This window comes from Pteropus alecto, unplaced genomic scaffold (genome assembly GCF_000325575.1).
Source record: "Pteropus alecto unplaced genomic scaffold, ASM32557v1 scaffold42, whole genome shotgun sequence".
Classification (NCBI taxonomy): domain Eukaryota; kingdom Metazoa; phylum Chordata; class Mammalia; order Chiroptera; family Pteropodidae; genus Pteropus; species Pteropus alecto.
The window spans coordinates 13,114,831-13,134,657 of NW_006434825.1; the positions used below are offsets into that span (position 1 = coordinate 13,114,831).

Sequence of the window (19,827 nt, forward strand, 5' to 3'; positions counted from 1 at the left end):
ACCAAAGCGAATGAAACTCTAGGCTTACAATTTTATCCCAAAAATTATAGAACCAAAACACATGCTTAAAAGGAAAGTAGTCGGTTTAGCAATGGTATAGAAAAAAACCTTTCAGATGGTTATATAAATATAAATAAAGCATTGGTTATGAAAGGCTATTTTCAAGTATTGGGGGTTTTTAAGTATTTCCTTCCTTGAATTCATTCACTGCAGCAGATGTTGTATACAGGTGTGTTGTTTTATTTCTGCAGACATTAAAATAGAAGATTGAGGTAAAGAAGAGACTTCAATTAGCTTTTTATTTCAAGGTATTACTGTATACTATACACAAAAAATAAAGTTGAAGGAAGAGTAACACGTATTAGGCATATTAGTCACTGAGTAGCAATTAAAACCAATATATATCACAAACGAGCATAGATTACTCACTACTAAACAAGTCCCTTGGATCAGACAGGTAGCGTCATTTCTTTTCTCTGGGCAATTCCCTTCTGCCATAAACCACAGAGAGGTAATTAAAAGAAAAACAGATCATCGAAGAGTTGGATGCTTTCGAGCCAGATTTAGCCCTAAAAATTTATCCCTAAAAAGAAGGATTAAAGTGTGTAGAGGGCCTTAGAGAATATTGTCTGGCATCTTTCTATACCTTTCCCTGCTTTACATCTTAAGTGGCCTCTTGAGCCTAATCAGATTTTGCCATAATAGCAATTACAAGAAACAGCTATGTTTAATAAAACTATACCAAAATGTATGAATAAAGTCTATTGTCTCTCCTATTCATTCCTTGTAAAGAAAGAAAAACACAAATCTCAAAAACAAAAGCAAACCTGCAAAAGAAACCTAAATTTGGCTACATTTTAGAAGGAAATCAAGTCTTGTGAATCATTCCTTGGCTTTGATCTGGTTGTCAGTTGGGATGGACTTGCCCAAGTGATGGCCCACAGAAAGGCCAAATTTCTTGTTTTTTTGCTCTTCCTGCACCTTCTTTTTCATTAAGAATCCTGCCTGGAAATTTAGGTCAAAGAAACTACTTGGAACAAAATACAGTGGAGTCTCATCCCAAATATTCTCCAGGCGTTTCTTCCATTCTTTCAGGATCTGAATTCGGGTATCTGCGGGAGTGTGCCCAATGCCGTATATCAGTTGAGGTTCTAAGACTTGGAAGCCACAGAAATGCAAAGTTCCACTCTGGAGACATACAAGGTAAGGAGGTGAGTCACAGAACAAACCCTATACAGCTTGTACCATATACAAACAGCAAAGGTTAATCTTGGTTTCCCAATATGACACTGATGTGGAGGCCTGAGGCCTCCTGGAGAATCAGTTCAGAGCTGTATTCTCTCACCTTCTGCTCTCTCTACCTAGCTGTTACCTATTTTAGCCTATTCAGCTGTGTCCTTTATATTAATAAAACCTTGAAGCTGTGCCAGCCTGAGATCCTCTGCCAAAAATAACAGTTCTATTACATAAGGGAGAGTTTTGGTTTCTTGACAGCTGACTCTTGCCAAGGAATGCAGATGTGCATTTCTCTGCCTCTCCGTATAGCTAGATGAGTTTTAATAAATAAGCCTTACCATTTATTCTCCTATATTAATAAATTCTCCAATATTATAGGTGGCCACCCCATTGGCTCTTCTCTCCAACCCTCTTCCTTAGGAGAGATTATCTTGAAAGTCAAGTGACCACCAAAAAGCATACTTCAGAGTTTAGTTTTACTAGCTGAACTAAAGCATTTCTTAAATTTAGGGTGGAGAGGCTCTAATATCTGTGACATTGTAACAGCAACTTGGAGAATGGCAGGAAGATTGGAGAGATGTCAGTCATCTGGAGAGAATCAGACCACATGGCCATACAAATCTAGGGGTGATCTGCACTGGTCATTGGTTGGGAGAGAGTGGTGCGTGGACACGTGTAAGCACAGGGGCCTGGGAAGACAGGTAAGTCTTAAATGGAAGCTCTCGACAGTTCTGAATCATTACTGTGCTGTGTTCAGTTTCTATCTTGAGGATTTGGACCCTATAGAAAGCTCATCTAATTAATCCCCTGGAAGGTTCATTGAAAATGAGGTACCTGAATTGGCCAGAGAAGGATATTCATGTCCCCGTGAATACCCTGCAGAGAGTACATGGAGCTGCTGCCACCAGTGGTGATGGAAAGTACTGCCTTCTTATTCTGTCAAAGAAAAGTCATTACCCTCCACATCTCCTTAGTGGCAGGGAGTTAATGAAACAGCCCCAGGGTAAACAACTGACAAGTCCACTCATCTGCTATTCGTGTTCTGAGCCACGCAGGATGACTCTGCAGGAGTACCAGCCTGGAGAATGGTACAACAGACTGGTAAACAGGGGCAACCTCCGTGTGGCACTCCTGGGTGTGGCAAATCAGGCGAAGGTTGTCATGGAAATGCAAAATTGGTGTTGACTGCTGGTGCCTATGGGGAGTTATTTGTTTACTGTTTAATTCTGTCTCCCCATAGTGCTAGGCATGTATTTAGGCATGTAATCAGGCATGTAATCTAGAAGGTCTCAGCATCTTTTCATGTAATATTTTGGTCTCTGAAAAACGAAAGCAGACTATTTTACGATGGAAAATTTCAAACATAAAAAAATAATGCAGTTGACCTCTGAACAATGCAGAGGTTTGGGGTGCCCCCAGTCAAAAATCCACATGTAACTTGTGACTTTCCAAAAAGTTACTTACTAATAGGCTGTCTGTTGACCAGAAGCCTCACCAATAACAAACGTTTGATTAACATGTTTTGTATGCTATATGTGTTATGTACTGTATTCTGACAATAAAGGAAGCTAAAGAAAATATCATTAAGAAAATCATAAGGAAGAAAAAGTACATTTACAGTACTTACTGAAAAAATCCGTGTGTAAGTGGACCCATGCAGTTCAATCCCGTGTTGTTCAAGGGTCAAATGTGTGATGATACATCCACTACCCAGCTTCAGCTCTCGGTATTTGCCATTCTGGTTTTATTTAATCCCCCTGCCCCTTTTTTTTTTTCCTGGAGTATTTTAAAGCAAATTCTAAACATCATGTCAAAATATCTATTAAAACTTTATTATGCATCTCTCTCAAAGGGACTTGGAGCCTGATCTTAGTATCTACTTATGCTCAAAACTCTGCCTCAGGACAGAATCTACCCAGAACCCAGAAAAAGCAAAATCATTCACCTACCTGGAAAGGTCCCTTGTCATACATGGCATTGTATGTGTAAGCAAACTCCCCAACGAGCACGCGCTCAAACCAGCCTTTCAGGATAGCAGGAACTCCAAACCACTGCAGTGGGAACTGTGGGACAGAAGACAGAGTGGCAGGATCAGGAACACACACAGCACACGAGAAGGCTCAGGCCCCTTAGCCGCTGCCCATGACCTCACTGAGGGGCGCATCTTTCTTCTGGCCCTGTCATTCCTTTTGAAGGAGTTAGTACATTTAAAGAAAAGTATCGCCCTTGGTCAGTCAACTTGACACTCCTGTTTCACCTAAAGGTAGAAATATCAAGTGGATCTGAAGAAGGCCACATGCAAATAAGATTTGTTCCTATGAAATCACGTTTAGCAATGAGGTCTAAACAGCAAGGACCACAGACAAAGTGGTCCTTAGATGTGTGATGCCTAAATCAATATTTTCTCAAGAGCTTGCTTTAGTAGGTGTGGTATCAAAAATACAAAATATGTACCTTGTGCTCACGGACATAAAATCTTATCATTTAGAATAAACAGAACCTCTCAAGTTTATAAACAAATAATCAGTGTAACTAAGGTTTAGCAAGGAGTTCCCATGACTCCTTGGGCCTTTTGTCCTGATAAAGCAGAGCCAGAGCTATACCAGTATGTCTTCTCCTTGATTCACGATTTAAAGGCAATGACAACTGGGACAAACCCAGAAGAGAAAAACAAGGACACAGAAGGACTCTTTAGGACTTGGCAGCTTTTTCTTTGAAGGGTTGCTGACCTGCAGGAAAGGGACTAAGGAAGTAGGGTTTTAGAACAGAAGAGACAAAGGATTAAAAGTGGGAGTTGTGTTCTCACCCTAAATCTGTCACTAACTTGATACCTTTGCCACACAAGCCCCAGACCTTCTCTAAGTTTCATTTGCTCATCTGTAAAAAGAGGGGCTCGAGGGATCTCGATCAGCTCCTCCTCTCTTCTCACACGATGACCCTCCAGTTGCAAGGGGCCGGATCTGCAGCTTTCAGGAAAAGTAAGTACATTGTTTAGGTGAGCAGGTTTGCTTCCCTGCGCATGTTCTGCAGGCAGAGTTGAAAATAGAACTGGGCAGCTTATAGGGCGTTAGGAGTTTACTCTCCCTCAAGTTGTTTTTGGAGAAGTAAACTGAGCAGAAGGTTAGCCCACATGGCACCTTGGTATGAATTAAAGCACTCCTTCCTCAGGACACTTTATTTCCATGTTGAGAGACTATCTTACATAGTACACTGATTTTTCTAAAATAAGACTTTTCCTGTCATTTGTCGGGAAACTGTTACAGCAAATACACAAATCCCCAGTTGTGTACAATGCCGTTCAGTATGTTGCTATTTTGCAGTGTACAACCCGCATGGTTGTACTGACAATAAAGAAAACTTAGGCATCGAATAGAAACTAAATTCAAGACTACTAGGTTCCTTCCTAATTCTAACATACATATGGTGATTCTGAGATGCATAATTGAAAGCTGCTACTGCTGCTGTCTTGGCTGCACTAGAATGAGATGCAGCAGAAAACGTGAACCAAAAAGGCATCCCTGTGGCAACTGACATGTGGCTGTGGTTCACAGCAAGAAGCATAGGGTTAAAATAAGACTTCAAAGGTTGGATTCTTTGCAGATGATTGAACAAATGCAAAAACCACAGCCACTATCACCCTTTTGGGGACATTTCCAGGGTCATATACTTTGCATGTTCAAGATCAAAAAGCTAATTGGAATTAGTAGAAGCAAAGTCATTGAGTACAGTCTGACATTTTCCAAAAAAGATGACTGACAAGAAGTATACACATTTCCAGTACCGACTGCTAAATGGCGAGGCAGCTTCCAGAAGAAAAGCCACAGTTTGCTGCTGGAACACACACAGTAAGCAGGACAATGCATGTCAACTGGGATGCTCCCACAGCAGAGAAGCTGATCGCATGCATCACTCCACAAACAGGTCAGGATGCTTACAGAGATGGGGAGAATCACAGACTTTGAGAGATTCCATAGAGAATCACTAATTGAAAAAAAAAAGATTAAATACACTGGGGAAAAAAAGCTTCAGACTCACACGTCATCTTTGCAGTCACATTCCTATTTTCAAAGAGTAATACAGCCAGATTCACAATATCTGTAAATTCGTGTAATGCTGCACCTTTGAAGTAATCACCCTTTTTTATAGAGAATGCAGTCCAGGGGGTAAGTGACTTACCTAAGCACACATAGCTAATTAGGTGACAGGTCTAGGACAATAAGAATTCAAGTGTCCCGACACCCCTTCTGATGTCCTACCACACCTGAAAAATCACAAGGTCTGCAGCTTCCAGTTTCTTTTGTTCAGCCACAATATCTGGGCTCAGACAGCCTTCTTTATAAGCTAGGAGAGTCTCGGCAGTATATTGAAAGTTCTCAGGGTCCTTCAGTTTACCTGCAGAGAGGAAAAAGAGAGGCTGAGGCCATGGGGCCAAGCCGAGGCCAGATAACCCACAGGCAAGAAGTCCCACAAAGACCTAATTAAAGCAGGGAGCTGCTCCTACCTGTGATGTCCTTTCTGGAGATTACAGGATTGAAGTTCATGGCATACAGGTCCGACACAGTGACCTCCCATCCTTTCCTCTTCAAAGTCTCTACAGCAGCATCCTTCATGGCATAGTTGAAGGACGTCTTCTCTGCATGAGCCAGTATGATCAGTGCCTTTCTGGCTATTTAGACACACACAAGGCACATGGAGAAAATCAGTCACCAACCAGCAAAGCTTCAGCTGCATGAGAGCTGAACCGAGATTTATAAGGGAAGAGGTGACTTTGTTAGACATTAGGTTATGCCACCCAGCCACTGCAGTCAGATATAGGTTTTCTCCTTAAAAGTCCAGCAAGTAACAGGCATTTGAATTCGGTGGGAAAACAGAGACTAAGTTGATGTAGTAGCTACCCTGATCAGGGAGGGCACAGAGGGGCTTCTGGGGCGCTGGCAATGTTCTATATCTTGATTTGGGTGGTGATCACACAGTATGTTCAGTTTGTGAAAATATGCTTAGAACTCGTGTACTTTTCAGTGTCTATTGTATTCAATAAGATTTTTTTATTTTCTGACAAATCTCAATTTAATCGTTTTAGAATTAAACATAAATACGCAAAACAGAAATCACCCAATTTTTTTCTTTTTTCCATTTTTTTTAAAATTAATCAATCAATTAATTATTTTTTTTTTTATGGTGACATTGGTTAACGAAATCCAGTAAGTTTCAGCAGTACATTTTAACAGTAAGGCATATATATATTTTCATTGTGTGTTCACCTCCCATAGCTAGATTTCCTTCTGTCACCACTCATTTGACCCCTTTTACCATCTACCTCCCCACAATAAGTTTTTATTTTTAACTATCCTACTGACGCACCACATGTAGCAATAATTTATTAGCAGATTACAGACTTAAATTTTTAAAAATAAAACTATGAAAATAGTATGGGAGGAAAGGGAGAATGTGGATAAGGAAATGTTTGACAGATAAAGCCACGTTAAAATTAAAAACTTGTGTTTACTAAAAGGCACCGTTAAACAAAGTCAAAAGACAATCAATTAGGAGAAGATATCCACAATTCTTATCACAAAGAGTTAAAATCCCAAAGAATGCCTACAAGTAATTAGAAGAGAGACAAGGCAATAGAAAAACAAGTCAAGGATATGAACACTCTTTGCAGAGGAGAAAATGCAAATGACAAACAAATGAGAAAGTGTGTGGCCTGGCCAGTCAGAAAAAGCAAATTAAAATGAGATATTATTTACCTATCGGACTGGCAAAACAGTTCAAGACAAGCTGAGGGCTATCAGGATTACAGAAAACTGGCACATTGCCAGTGGAAATATAAACTGCCTCAGTGTTTGGAGAAAGTAATCAGGCTGAAGATCTTAAAATTTTAAAGGCACATAAATCTTTGATCTAGCTGTCCAACCCGGGGGAATCTGTTTTACAGACTGAAAGCATCAGGACATAAGGACATATGAGCAAGGATGTCTACTGCATCATTCTTTTCATTGGCAAAAATTAAATATTACCCAATTGTGTATTTATGGGGAACAGCTGAATAGATTATGGCACACACATACTACAGAATATGAGTCAACTACACAAATTGACCTAGAAAGATATTCATGGTATATTGTTAACTGATAAAATGAAGTGAATATGAATCCATTTTTATAAAAAACAAAGAGAGTACACATATGTAGGTAGATTTGCAGTATATTGGTATGGGGGAAACACATGGAATGATCATATGAAACTATTAATAGTTTTCTTAGGTAAGTAGGAGATGGCAAGGGGGTAGAGGCAGAGGGGAAAGATAAACTTTTTCTTGGACTTCCTCTGTCTTAATAAAGTTGTTAGAATAAGCATGCCTTCCTTTTGCAATAACAGCATTTAGTGGCTGCTTACTACATGCTACATACCGCTCCAAGCACTCTGCATTCTTTTTCGATTGTCATGGCAATCCTATGAGGTAGACGTGACGAGTATCCCCATTTTATGGATGAGAAAACTGAGGCACAGAAAAGTTACTACACCCAAATTTATGGAGCAAGTGATGAAGCTGGAATAATTTCAAAATATATAGACATAGATAAATCCATGCAACAATGTGGGGGGAAGCGGGGTGTACCAGAGACAGGACGTTTACTACCACCATTTCTCCTAATAATTGGTGCCACTATTTCATACCTTGCTAACTCTTAACAGGGGCGACGGTGGGTGGAGCTGGAAGAGAAAGCACCTGCAACTTTTTTGTCTTGTTTGAGGAAAATTAACTAGAAAGGCACATTTAAGCCTTCAAGTCTCCGCCTGCTTTTTTTGTTAACCCCACCTGGCATAGGCAGCTCCTATCAGGTTAAATTCAGCCAGGTTTCAGTTTCAAGACCCAGCACACCAAAAAAGAGGATTTCCAAGCTTGCTCCTGGTGTTTCTGGCTCTATGAACTCAGATTCAGTGGAATATAAATTTGATGAGAATCTAAATGCTATAGAAGTGATTTATCTGCTTTGGAAGGCCTGGGGAAAGGGAAAGAAATTCCTGAGGCTGTGTCAAATTCTCACCCCCTTGCTTATCAGATCAACTCTCGGACTTAACACTGCTGGGAGAAATGTGAGTACATTAAGCTCTAACATGCATTTTCTTTGTGATCTACCTTTGCATTAATCATATCAAAGTTTACTGAAGTCTGCTTTGTCGATTTTTATTCTCTTGGCTTGTTATTTATATGCACATATATATATTATTTACTTATCAATATTAACAAGCATTTCCTAAGTAGTAAAACAAATGTGCTTCCCAGAAAATGAGGAAGTCAGGATATCTATCTATGCCTTGCTTTCAAGGAACTCACCATCTACTAGCTATAAGCATGCCTATTTATTGCCTTCAAAAAATAAAAAATAAAGATGAGACACAAGCAAGAAGACTATATTAATAAGAAATATAAGCAACAAAGTTTAATATCTGGAATATATAGATTCCTAAAGCAACCTAGTATAAAAATAGTCAAACAACCCAGAAGAAAAATAGGCAATTAATAGAACATTCATTTGCAATTACCAGACAGTCATATTTATTTGCCAGGGCTAAAGGGTAAATCAGGAGATTTAATACCCAACCCAATAAACCCGAGTCACTAGTTCTGGGTCATTTTTCATGGACAAACCTGTGTTTTTTAGACCTGGAGTGTCCAGTTTCCTTTCTGCCACTTAATTCGCTACACAATACGTTAAACTGTCTCAGAATTTACCTGAAGAGAGGCAATTAAACACGCAAATAACCAATGACATTAGCCTGATAGGAGACGCACAGGACAGTTCACAGGGGAAAACTGTTTTCATTAGGGCTGGCCGATTAGGAAAGACTTTCAGAAGGAGCTGCCATTTGTCTTGAAAGACAAAATGAGAATATTATCAGTACCTGTAGTTTAAAATTCATTTCTGCTTATGCATGTCATTTGCCTACCCAATAAAAGTGACTGTATCTAACAGAACTAAGTATCTCTTTGTTAATGCTTCTCTCTCTCTGCACTGTTTCATTTTCAGATCTCAGTCCCTGCAAAATCTGCTCCCAGTTCATTCCACTTCTCCGTGTCCTGAGGGCCCTCGTTCCTTCCCCACCATCCCACGTCTTCTATTTCCAACCCAAGTACATGCCAGCGAACTTTTCTTTCTCCCCCTGAAATGCTCATATTCACACTAACCCATCCTTGCCACTGTGGTGTTCACTGAGCTATGTGCCAGGCACTGCTCTGAGCGTTCCAGAGACTCCAGTGCACAAAAGACACAAATCTTTCTCTTTGTGGAAAGTACATTCTAGTAGCCAAAGCATCCTGACCGTCCCCTGGGAGCGGACCTCTGTGCCCTGTTGCTCTGACATTCCTATAATTCTCTGCCTTTGACCTCAGGCCAGTCTGAAACTAGGAATTTTCACTAACCTTTCAGATTAAACTGTACTTTTGTCAACCCTCTGTTTCATAGAACTTGACCAACATAGAACTTAATGACAAAATAAAGACAGAGCTGACAGAGAAAGGAAGGGACTGTGGTACGTCGACTCTTTAATGTAAAGCATGTCTAGATACCTTTAGCAGTAAAAGATATTACCCACAGGATCGTTTGGGCAGAAAGAATAAGCTATCAAGGAAAATCTGTTGGAAATATAAGGGCAGGCCCTCAAATCAGTTTCCTATATCCTGCTTCTGCCCTCCAGGCTCACTGGATTCTTCAAGGAATGTGTGGGAGAGTCAGACATCTTTTGGTTGCAAACAAATGCTTTGGATGCTTCACTTAATCTAAGATTTGGTTAGCTGGGTACAGCTAATGTTACTTATAGACGTTCCAAAGCTTCTCGTTTTCCCTCATTAACTCCCCCCACCCCACTTTCCGTCAAAGTGACACATAAATACTGAACGTTGTGTAGGATTGGAAAAAGTTCTTGCCCTGACATTGCAGGTGGGGGTGCCGGCGCCCTCCGGAGAGCTGAAGAACGAGTGGTGGGAAACATGCATGCAGGAAGCCTTGTGAGCTACCCTGCAGCCTCTCCCAGGCGCCTTTGCGCCCGGCCCCTGGAAACGCCAGGAGGGCGTTCCAGGCCCCAGCTCCGCCCTTTCCTCAGAGAGTCTGTCGTCTTTTGACTGCGACAGTAATCTCTTTCTCCTATTTACTTTTAGCAAGATTAGATCCAGTGTTTTGGGGGAAGGAAAACTAGGTGTAGAGGGAAGGAAATTTCAAAAAAGGAGTTCAGCCCTAGTTGAGAAACAGCTCTCTACATTTTGGCGCCGTCCAACCTCATCAGAGCGAGGCTCTCTGGAAAACAGCTCCCAGCCCCTGAAAGGGTTGCAGCTGGTCATGTGCCTGATAAAGTTGTGGTGACCGCTAAGGTCCTCTCAGGATGATGGTGGAGAGAGGAGGCTCTGCCACTAGAAATGGGCAATACCTGATCAGGTTTGCCCAGTCCAAGGGTCACCACTGAAAACGTCTCCTGAGCCCGGCAGCCTGGAGCTGGTCTAGTCTCTGTCCAAGAACTAAAGGGAGCAGCCTCCCCAGCTCCAGCGCACCCATCGTCGGATCTTACGATTTTCCTTCAGAAGCTGGGAAGCCATATCTTTAAGTGAAATCACATCTATTTTTATTTTAAATATTATCAATTTATTCCAAAATGATTTAAATACTATGAAGTCTAAAGTGGGACAGTGGGCCAGCTCTGACCTCTGACAGCCGGTTTCCGACGTGTTTTAGAGGGAATATTTTGCTTCCAAGATCACTCTCTCTGAAACGTCCACCCGAATTTGTGGCAGTAGGGTAGAAACAGGAGTGCCTCTCCCGGCGTCTGGTCAGGGCTCGTCCTGTGACCCTCATGCTTTCACTTTTCCAATTTTGAGTCAAGGAAGAAAACTCAGGGCCGAGCCCCTACAGACGCCGGCTGAGAGGAATGAGGACTGGGGGCTGCAGGCTCCCCAGGGGGACACTCACCTGTCATGGCTCGAGCGGCGTGCTGATTGGCTGAGCTGCTGGCTGCGCCGCCGGTTGCCAGAGTGAAGGAATCTGGCGGAGCCAAGGTGTTGAGAGACTTGCGGGTGCTGCAGGCACAGTTCCGGCTACTTTATACCTAGCCCAGCCCACTTTAACCATGTGGCCAGCAAAGGCGGAGCCGGCCACCTGGACCTGGGGTCCAGGGCAGAGTTTACTGGGGCTGCAGTTTCAAGAAGGAAACGGTGTCTGGGGCATGGAGTAGGGCCCCCCGGACGTGGAAGAAGGGTGCCCTGAGGTTCAGGGGCACGAAGAGGGGGCCTCGTGGGTTTGGGTAGGGGCGGGAGGCATGTCCACCCAGACTCACTCCAAGAAACCACCACGTGACACAAGGAGGGCGTTTCTGATGGGATCCCCGGGCTCTGTTGGTCGCGGCCTCCGTGCCTTTCCCAATCCCGGGAAATTGTCCAAGTATCGGATGTGGGGACAATGGTAGGAGGGTAGGTACATTGGACTGCGGACCTCTAGGCTTAGATTCACTGTCACTGCAGATTTAGAATTGAGGGCTGAGGCAGATGAGACCCTTGAGGGACTTGTTCTCCCGAAACGTGTGTTTTTTCTTTACGAGCAAGGTTCAGAGTGTGTACATGCCCCGCACGAGCTAATCCAAGGTTACCAAACAGCCAAGACAGATGAAAGTTTAATGACTTTACACAAAGTCCTACTTAGAGCAACTGGACAGAAAACAGCACAAAGTTAAATCTCTACAAAGTAAAAGTTACAGTAAAGTCTTCATCCTACGGAACAGAGAGGAGACATGATGTCCAAAGGTGAAGGAAAAAGAATAGAACTTTAAAGTGTAACCAATTGCTTAATGATAACTGAGCAATTTCAGAGGGAAGTGAGGTGGGAAGTACACAGAATCTTTAGGGTAAGATATCTCTTCATTATTTAATGCATTGTTTTTAAAAATCAATAGTCAAGAAAAAAGTCATGATAGACAAAATATAAAAACGTTAAATAAAGACAAGATGGGTAACAGTGCCAAGGCAAGCTATAGTGAATCTAAAAAGGAGAAAGCAGTTAATACTGGTTATTTTGTTAAAGAATATTCAATTGAGTAAATTTGAAAGATCTTATTTGCCTTATTTAACAATTCACAAATCGTGCAGCATCCAATCCAGCAGGCAAGAATGAGCTCTTAGGAGCTGTACAAAATGAGAGACTTAGAGCAGAAGGGAGCAGGAACAAAGAAGTTATACCAGGCAAAACAGCTGCTTGATGATTGCAAAGTCACTTTCCTTTAGGGGACACCAGGGGTCTAACAGGCACATTACCTAACTAGTGCTGATGGGTGATTCCCAATTGACTGGTTTAAGATTCCATTTCTGAGAGACTCAGAACTGTCATTAAGTCTTGATTTGGTGCTGTGGAGGTTGGCATAAGTGATTCTATTTTGGGCCTGTTGTCTTGTTTTTAGCAATTCCCCCATTTTGATCAGACACTCAGCCTGAGAGTTGTGATTAAAAATTGAAGGCTTTAACACTCTTCCCAGCTATGCTCTGGAGTTCTTGAAGTTTTTGCTGAATCTCTGTGTGGTGTTCACACATCACAACATGCAGTTCACATTCTTTAAGTCAGGCATTCTCTTTGATCCTTTCCTGATGTTCTAGTCTTAGATCATTTGCTTGGTGGTTAGTGGCTGCAAATATGCATTTAAAGCTTTTGAGAGAATACAGCACATCAGGGAAACCACTATGATTATTATAAGCAGGATAATTAATTCCCAATGTCTGGAGTGCATTTCAGAGCCAAGGTCATCAAGACCCAAAGTAATCAAAGTTAAATAAGTCAAAGAAAGACCCCATTAAAAGAGCCACTTTTTAAAGCTAACCAGCTTTTCATTCTCACTGCCTGTCCCCTATCCTTGCCTGTTCCCACCCTTTGGCCCCAGGCAACCACTAGTTTACTTTCTGTCTCTGTGGATTTGCCTACTCTGGGCATCTCGTATAAATGGCATCATACATTATCTGGTCTTTTGTGACTGTCTCCTTTCACTTGGCATCATGTTTTCAAGGTTCATCCATATTGTAGCAGGAGTAAATACATTCTTCCTTTTTTTGACTGAATAATATTCCATTGCATGGATGGACCACATTTTGTTTATCCATTCATCAGTTGATATGCATTTGGGTTGTTTCCACTTTGGCTATTATGAATGATGCTACTATGAACATATGTGTACAAGTTTTTGTTTGGACGTATGTTTTCATTCCTCTTAAGTAGATATCTAGGAGTAGAATTGCTGGTAACTCTATGTTTAACATTTGAGACACTGCCAAACTTTTCCAAGGTTGCTGTACTGTTTTACATTCCTACCAGCAATGTATGAAGGTTATAATTTCTCTTCACCAACACTTGTTATTGTCTGTCTTATTTATTATGGCCAACCTAGTGAGTACAACGTGGTACCTCACTGTGGTTTGGAGTTGCATTTCTCTAATGACTAGTGATACTGACTTGTGTGATTGTTGGCCATTTACAAATATCTTCTTTGGAAAAATATTTATTCAAATCCTTTGCATCTTTTTATATTGGGTTATCTTTTTATTATTGAGTCATAAAAGTTCTTTATACAAGTTCCTTTTCAGACTTGCAAATATTTTCTCCCATTCTTAGGGGTTTCTTTTCACTTTCCCAGTGTTGCCTTTGGACTCATATGTTTTAAATTTTGATGAAGTCTAACTTACCAAACTTCTCTGTATTGCTTATGCTTTTGGTGTCATATCTAAGAAATCATTGCCTAACCTAAGGTCATGAAGATTTATACCTATGGTTTCTTCTAAGAGTGTTGTAGTTTTAACTCTTCTATTTAGGTCTATGATCCACTTTGAATTAACTTTTGTGTATGATGTGTGGTAGGGAATAAAATGATCACTTTATATATATGAGAACTGAGGCATCAAGTAGCTATGAGACTTATCCATAGCTGTATAGCTAGTCAATGGTGCAGTTCAGAATTTGAACTCAGGCCCTCAGACTCCAGAGCAAGCCCTCAGCCCCTACTCGCTATCAGGATTCTTGAGTCTAGCCCCAGTTCAGCTGCTAATGCTCTTTTCTCTGAGCCTTGGTTGCCTCATTTTTAAAAATATGAGTTTGGGCTGCATTGTCTTAAAGGTGCCTCCAGCTTTTAATATGCTGTCAGTTTAAGACGGTACAATTCTCATGGTCTTCTCTGATCAGGCCTCTGTCTCAGGAGTGTTTATGTCCCAGGCTTTGTGTGTCTTTTGAAAACAGTGTCCTCAAGGCATCCCTCCCAGTCCTCAGGGAGCAGGCTAGCACTAAGGACCTGTAAGAAGCTCTGTTGATAGCCTTCATTATCTAGCAACAAGAAGCAGGAGGAGGAGAATCCCCAGGAGTCCCCCCTCCTCCTCCTGGTGAAAGAACACAAACAACCTCATTAGTCACCTGCTTAGGCACCACGTCCACATGTGTGGCTGCTTTTTTGCACAGGAAGTCCCCAAAGCCCCCTCGCTTTTTCTCTGAGCTGTGGATGATGGACTTAGTACAATAGCTCAGAGCCATTCTTGGGACTGTCTGGGGACCTGGGCACTTGTTATCCTCAGTGGTTTCCGTGGCTACCAGCCAAGTGTCCTTGGAGGGAATAGGCCCTTGGTATTAGAGGAGAAATAATTCTCCTACTGTGAACCTCATCCCATCCTGCCCTTCTGTCTCACTGCCACGGTCATTATTGTACCGGACACACATCTTTATGTTGTACTCACTGAGTTCCTGTGTGTTCAGCTGGAATTTTGTCATGTTATATATTGTGTCAAGTAGGTCATCCTCTCTTGGGCTTAGGTCACTCTGGTTAAACTGAAATTTCTCTTGAAATGGCATGCATTTGTTGTGAGGAGATTTTTATCTGATAGAGCAAATTGAGTTTTGGTGCCAGATCAGAGAATTTAAGATATACCAGGGCCCCATTTTCAATGCCTGATCATTTTCGTCCCTCTAGTAACTTCAGCTTTTACATGAACGCCTTCAGGGATAGGGAATCTGTTTGTAATTTCCAAGAGCAAACTAAGAGAAAAATAAGGAAAAAGCATTTCCTGCATCATGACTATTTTCTCTGAGTCACGCAATCAATTCCACAAACATTTCTTAAGCATCATTCAAGATCCAGTCACCGAGCTTCATGAGGGTATAGATAGATAACACCAAGTTCGCAGTGTTTGAAGAGGCCTAAGCAGCTGTTAGTAAATATATACCAGTCTTCCTCGTAAATATATACCAGTCTTCCTCGTAATCGTGGGTCACAGAATTCCAGTCTCATCATTGTCTTCATTATACAAAGGCGTTTCATTTATGAGACTTTACCTCCAAAAACATGAACCACAAACACAGTGATATAGACATGTTCAACATTCCTACTCTAGATTTTTTTCCTGTCTGTATGTACTGGGGTAAAAATAAGTAATGATTAGGGGCTGTTTTTCTAGATGTCCCAGCGTTTTGCATATGCTGCTTGGCTGTGAATTACAGTGGTGCTGCCTCCATGGGGGGTGTTGTAGAATTGTCAATAACAAACACTGCACTATTATCCGTATCTTGTATTAAAGAAGATAGCAGTACAGAATTATCACTTTGTTAAAAGTGATAATCAAAGAAATGTTAGTAAGACTTGGGATAAATGAGTCCCAAATATTCTGATCTAGCAATCAAAGTTCAAGTACAATTTACTTATATAAACAAGCATTCCTTTCGTCTGTATTTTCAAAATAAGTTAAATATATCTGATCAGTTTCTCTCTACTACTAAATCCCAAATAAAAGATTTTATTTCAGCCAAATAATATCTATTGTCACTCTGAATTAAAAAAATTAAAAAATTGTGTGCTAGAAAGTTAGATTTTTTAGTTGAAAGGTTGTCCTTGTTTTCAAATATGGCTACAAAATATAAAACAGTTTGTTTTTTTCTGTGTGGTCATTCCTGTGTGGACGATTAATGTTTGTTTTGTTTTGTTTTGTCTTTTGGTGGAGGAGGCAGATTAGCATTTTTCTATTATACTATTATAAAGCAAAATTTACCTTTTTATTATTAGTTCTCGTATATGTCTCACGTAGGCTCAAGGACTTGAATTTGCTTGTGTCCTTTAGTGTTAAGGCAAGCCCAGTTTTGGCATAGGTATAAACAAAGCTCCCTACAGTTTGCTTTTTGACAATATGCCATTCTAGTATGAGTTTTGTTTCTTTGCATGTAAGTAAAACAGATGGGTCATCTGGAGGAATAGAATTAGGTCAATGGGCTTGGGGATATGTGGATCATTGGTCTCTTGTGTGACCATCACTGGGCCCATGTTACTATAATCAAGGAGTTTTTGATTTCCCGTGTTTCTGGGGTAGACTCCAGAGGCCACTTTGTCTCTCTCATCTTCTCGATGAAGTTCTCTTCTGCTTCTCTTTACTTTGGGTGCTCTTATTCTCTCTAGCATTTGATCAGAATGGTGTTTGCTTCGCCTTAGCTCATGCCTAATCGATAGAAGAGAACCCTGCATCCTGGCTCTGGGATACAGCAATCGGGGGACTGGGAGACAGCTCCCTCGCCTTCTAAACAGTAGAAGCTATCAGCAGGTGAAGGAAAGCAATCATTTGGAAGTTCCTAAGCTTTTAAAACTTCTAGTCCTAAGAACTGAAATGCTGGAATTAATAATGTGCTGTGCCTGCATTTACATTCCTCTTTATCCTAATGTTCTTGCTTACAAGTCCATTTCAAGGCCACATGTATGTTTCGTCATAGCTGTGGCTGTCAATTGAGGCAGTTCACCAAGTATTTCCAGAACCCCACCTTCCAGACTTTGGGATTGCATTTCCTGGTCCCTTGTGGTTGGGTGGGGCCACAGGACTAGTTCTGGCCACTGAACTTTGAGCAGGACGCCTTAGAGGCAGGACTAGAGCAACCTTTGTTCTAGAGGTAACTGTGTCCCACTCCTGAGTACCCACCGTACATCTATGAATTATGAAGTTTTCCACTCTGCTCAGAAAGTATGTGAACTGCTCCTGGCCTGTGTGAGCTCTGAGGAGTACTTCCTCCACTTTTTTGGGGTATTTTCTTTCCCCAGCTCCGGGAAGCTCTTCACATGTGCTGATCAGTACTTAGCTGAGGAGGTAACGGGGCCCCCTGCAGCCCTCCAGAGCACACTCCCTCTCTCTGCTCCCTCTCTCCACAATGCTCCCTCGTCTCCAAGACTTCTGTGAATTCTAGCCATCTTGGCCTCCCAGCTCTGTTGCATTATAACTGAAGGAGGTGCCTGGGCTCCGCCTTCTCCTGGAAATTCTCTCTAGACCTCAAACTAGTGCAATTGTGGCACTCACCTCATTTGTTTCTCCCTCTTTCAGGGATCCCCCTACTACACTGCCTGACCTCCAAAGGCTGTATTTTATGTGGTTTTTAAGTTGTTTCAGGTGAGGGTAAATGCGAACCCTTTTACTTCACCTTGGCCAGTACAACTTTACTACTTATAAAATCTCTTCTAAGTTTAAAGACAACTCTAAAATTTCTAGTTTCTGGCTCTGGTTTAATAACTGAAAACGAGTTCTTAAATCGGTTGGTAGAAAATTGTGCTTTGTGACCAGCTAGTCAAAACGCTTTGAGGCAGCAGCTGGAGTTATAATTACCCTTTAAAAAGTTAATATTAAATGCCCAATATATATGACAAGTATTTATTGAGAATCTGCCATGTTCCAGGCACTGTTCTATGTGGTGAGGACAGAGCAGTGGACAAAATAAGGCCCTGTCCCTAAGGAGCTGATATTCTAATAGCAGGAGATGGACCATGTAGCAGATTCTTTTCCAAAAATTGCCATAGCAGTATTTTCGATCTCACCTGCTCTTCGAAAACTTTGATGTTTCTCTCAACAAAATGTGGAATCGAATTCCCCTTTCCTTTAACATGGGCAGGATTTTGTAATTGCTTCAACCTGCAGAATGCAGCGGAAGTAATGCTGCATGAATTCCAGCACTAGGTCACAGGAAATCATAGGACTCTGCCTAGATCTCTCTCAGGGTGCCTGACCTGGGAACCCTGCAACTATGCTGTGAGGAAGCCCATGCTACAGGAAGAGGCTACTTGTAGTATTACAGCTGGCGAGTGCAGCTAAGATCTCAGTCTACAGTTGTTAACCTCCAGACATTTGGGTGAATAAGTCTTTCGATAAATATAGCCCAATTTCAAGTCTTTCACACAAGCTGTCCTTGACCCACATAATTTGTATGCAGGACAGCTTGTGTGAAAGCTGTTGTTTTCCACCAATAATTTATGCAGACATAATGGGAAGGCAACAAATAATGTCAAATGGTGATAGGAAGAGTGGGGAGGGGAGATGTGGAGTTTGGGCAGAAGTACCCAGATCACTAGGGGTTGGCAAACTATAGTGTATGAATCATACTCAGCCCACTGTTTTAATAAATGAAATTTTATTGGAGCACTTAATAGTTGTCACCACGGACCTTTTGTTTATGTATTGTCTGGGATTGATTTTCTTGTGCAACGACAGAGTTGGGTAGTTGCAAGAGAGATTGATTTTTAAAATTTTCATTACATTTTTATCTGTAATGTTTCTTAATTTGAAGTAAACATAGTGAAATGTTAACTTGACAAGCCTGGATATTTGGTACTTGGGTGTTATCCTTTGCTTTTGTTTGATAGAATCTGAGGAAAAAGCAGGAGGAATGGCAAAGGCAGTGGTGTTACCAGGTTCCAGACCCTACTCATCTCTCCTCCAGCACCCTGGGCTCTAGTTGTGTCAGCTCATCAACTGGCACCCAAGTAGGAGTTTCACAAAGACAGTGGGTGAGGGAAGACAGTGTTCAGCCTGTTTTCTGTCTCAACTGGTACGTGTCATATAAATGCACAGATGAATAAAGTTGAGAACTTGGCCTGAACACTCACAAACTATGTGACTTTGGGGAAATCATTTAACCTCTTGTAGCCCAAGGCTGCTGGAAGTGACAGAACTGGTAGCTCATAATGATGTCCCTACAGGTTACCTAGGTTACGCACTTAACATAGACTCTGTACATGGTTGAGTGCTTGAATTGGTAGGTTTTTACAATTAAGTACCAGGAAGATGATAAAAAGAATGAGGTTGACAGATCTCTGAGCTGATATGGAGTGATTTCCAATGGGGGAAAATATAGTATACTGCTGTTGGTAGAAAAAGAAATGTGGAAATGTAACACACACACACACGCACTCATTTTTGCAAATGAAAATGGAAGGATAAATCAGAAACAAATGAAACTGATTACCTACAGAGGTTAAGGGGAAAAGGGAACAGGGAGGGAATGGCACCTAGTTCTCAGTATACCTTTTTTTGATTTTTGGAACTGTTTTCATATTAAAAAAAAAAAGGGGAAAAAATCTTAAACTAAATTTAAACCAAAAAAAATTAACTATATACTGAATGGATAACCATACAGGAAAAAACCCAACTTAAGGAACTTTTGAAGACAGCAACTTTGTGTGCACTCTATCAATGTAAAGAAGAAAACCTGGGGACTTGGCAGGTTCATTTACCAAGTAATCAAAGTTAACATCGCTTAGTGTAACACAGTGAGGACCTAACAA

At 41.3% G+C, this 19,827-nt stretch overlaps 1 protein-coding gene across 1 annotated transcript; it reads right to left on the bottom strand.

The window, feature by feature from the left end:
- Positions 1–273: 273 nt before the first annotated feature.
- On the bottom strand, positions 274–11,358 carry NQO1 (NAD(P)H quinone dehydrogenase 1). Its single transcript, XM_006909814.3, has 6 exons — positions 11,202–11,358; positions 5,738–5,902; positions 5,498–5,628; positions 3,186–3,299; positions 2,071–2,172; positions 274–1,188 (listed from the first exon to the last, which is right to left on the bottom strand). Exons 1-6 carry the CDS (start codon positions 11,206–11,208, stop codon positions 883–885), a joined length of 825 nt encoding a protein of 274 aa, XP_006909876.1. The 5' UTR covers positions 11,209–11,358; the 3' UTR covers positions 274–882.
- Positions 11,359–19,827: the final 8,469 nt, after the last annotated feature.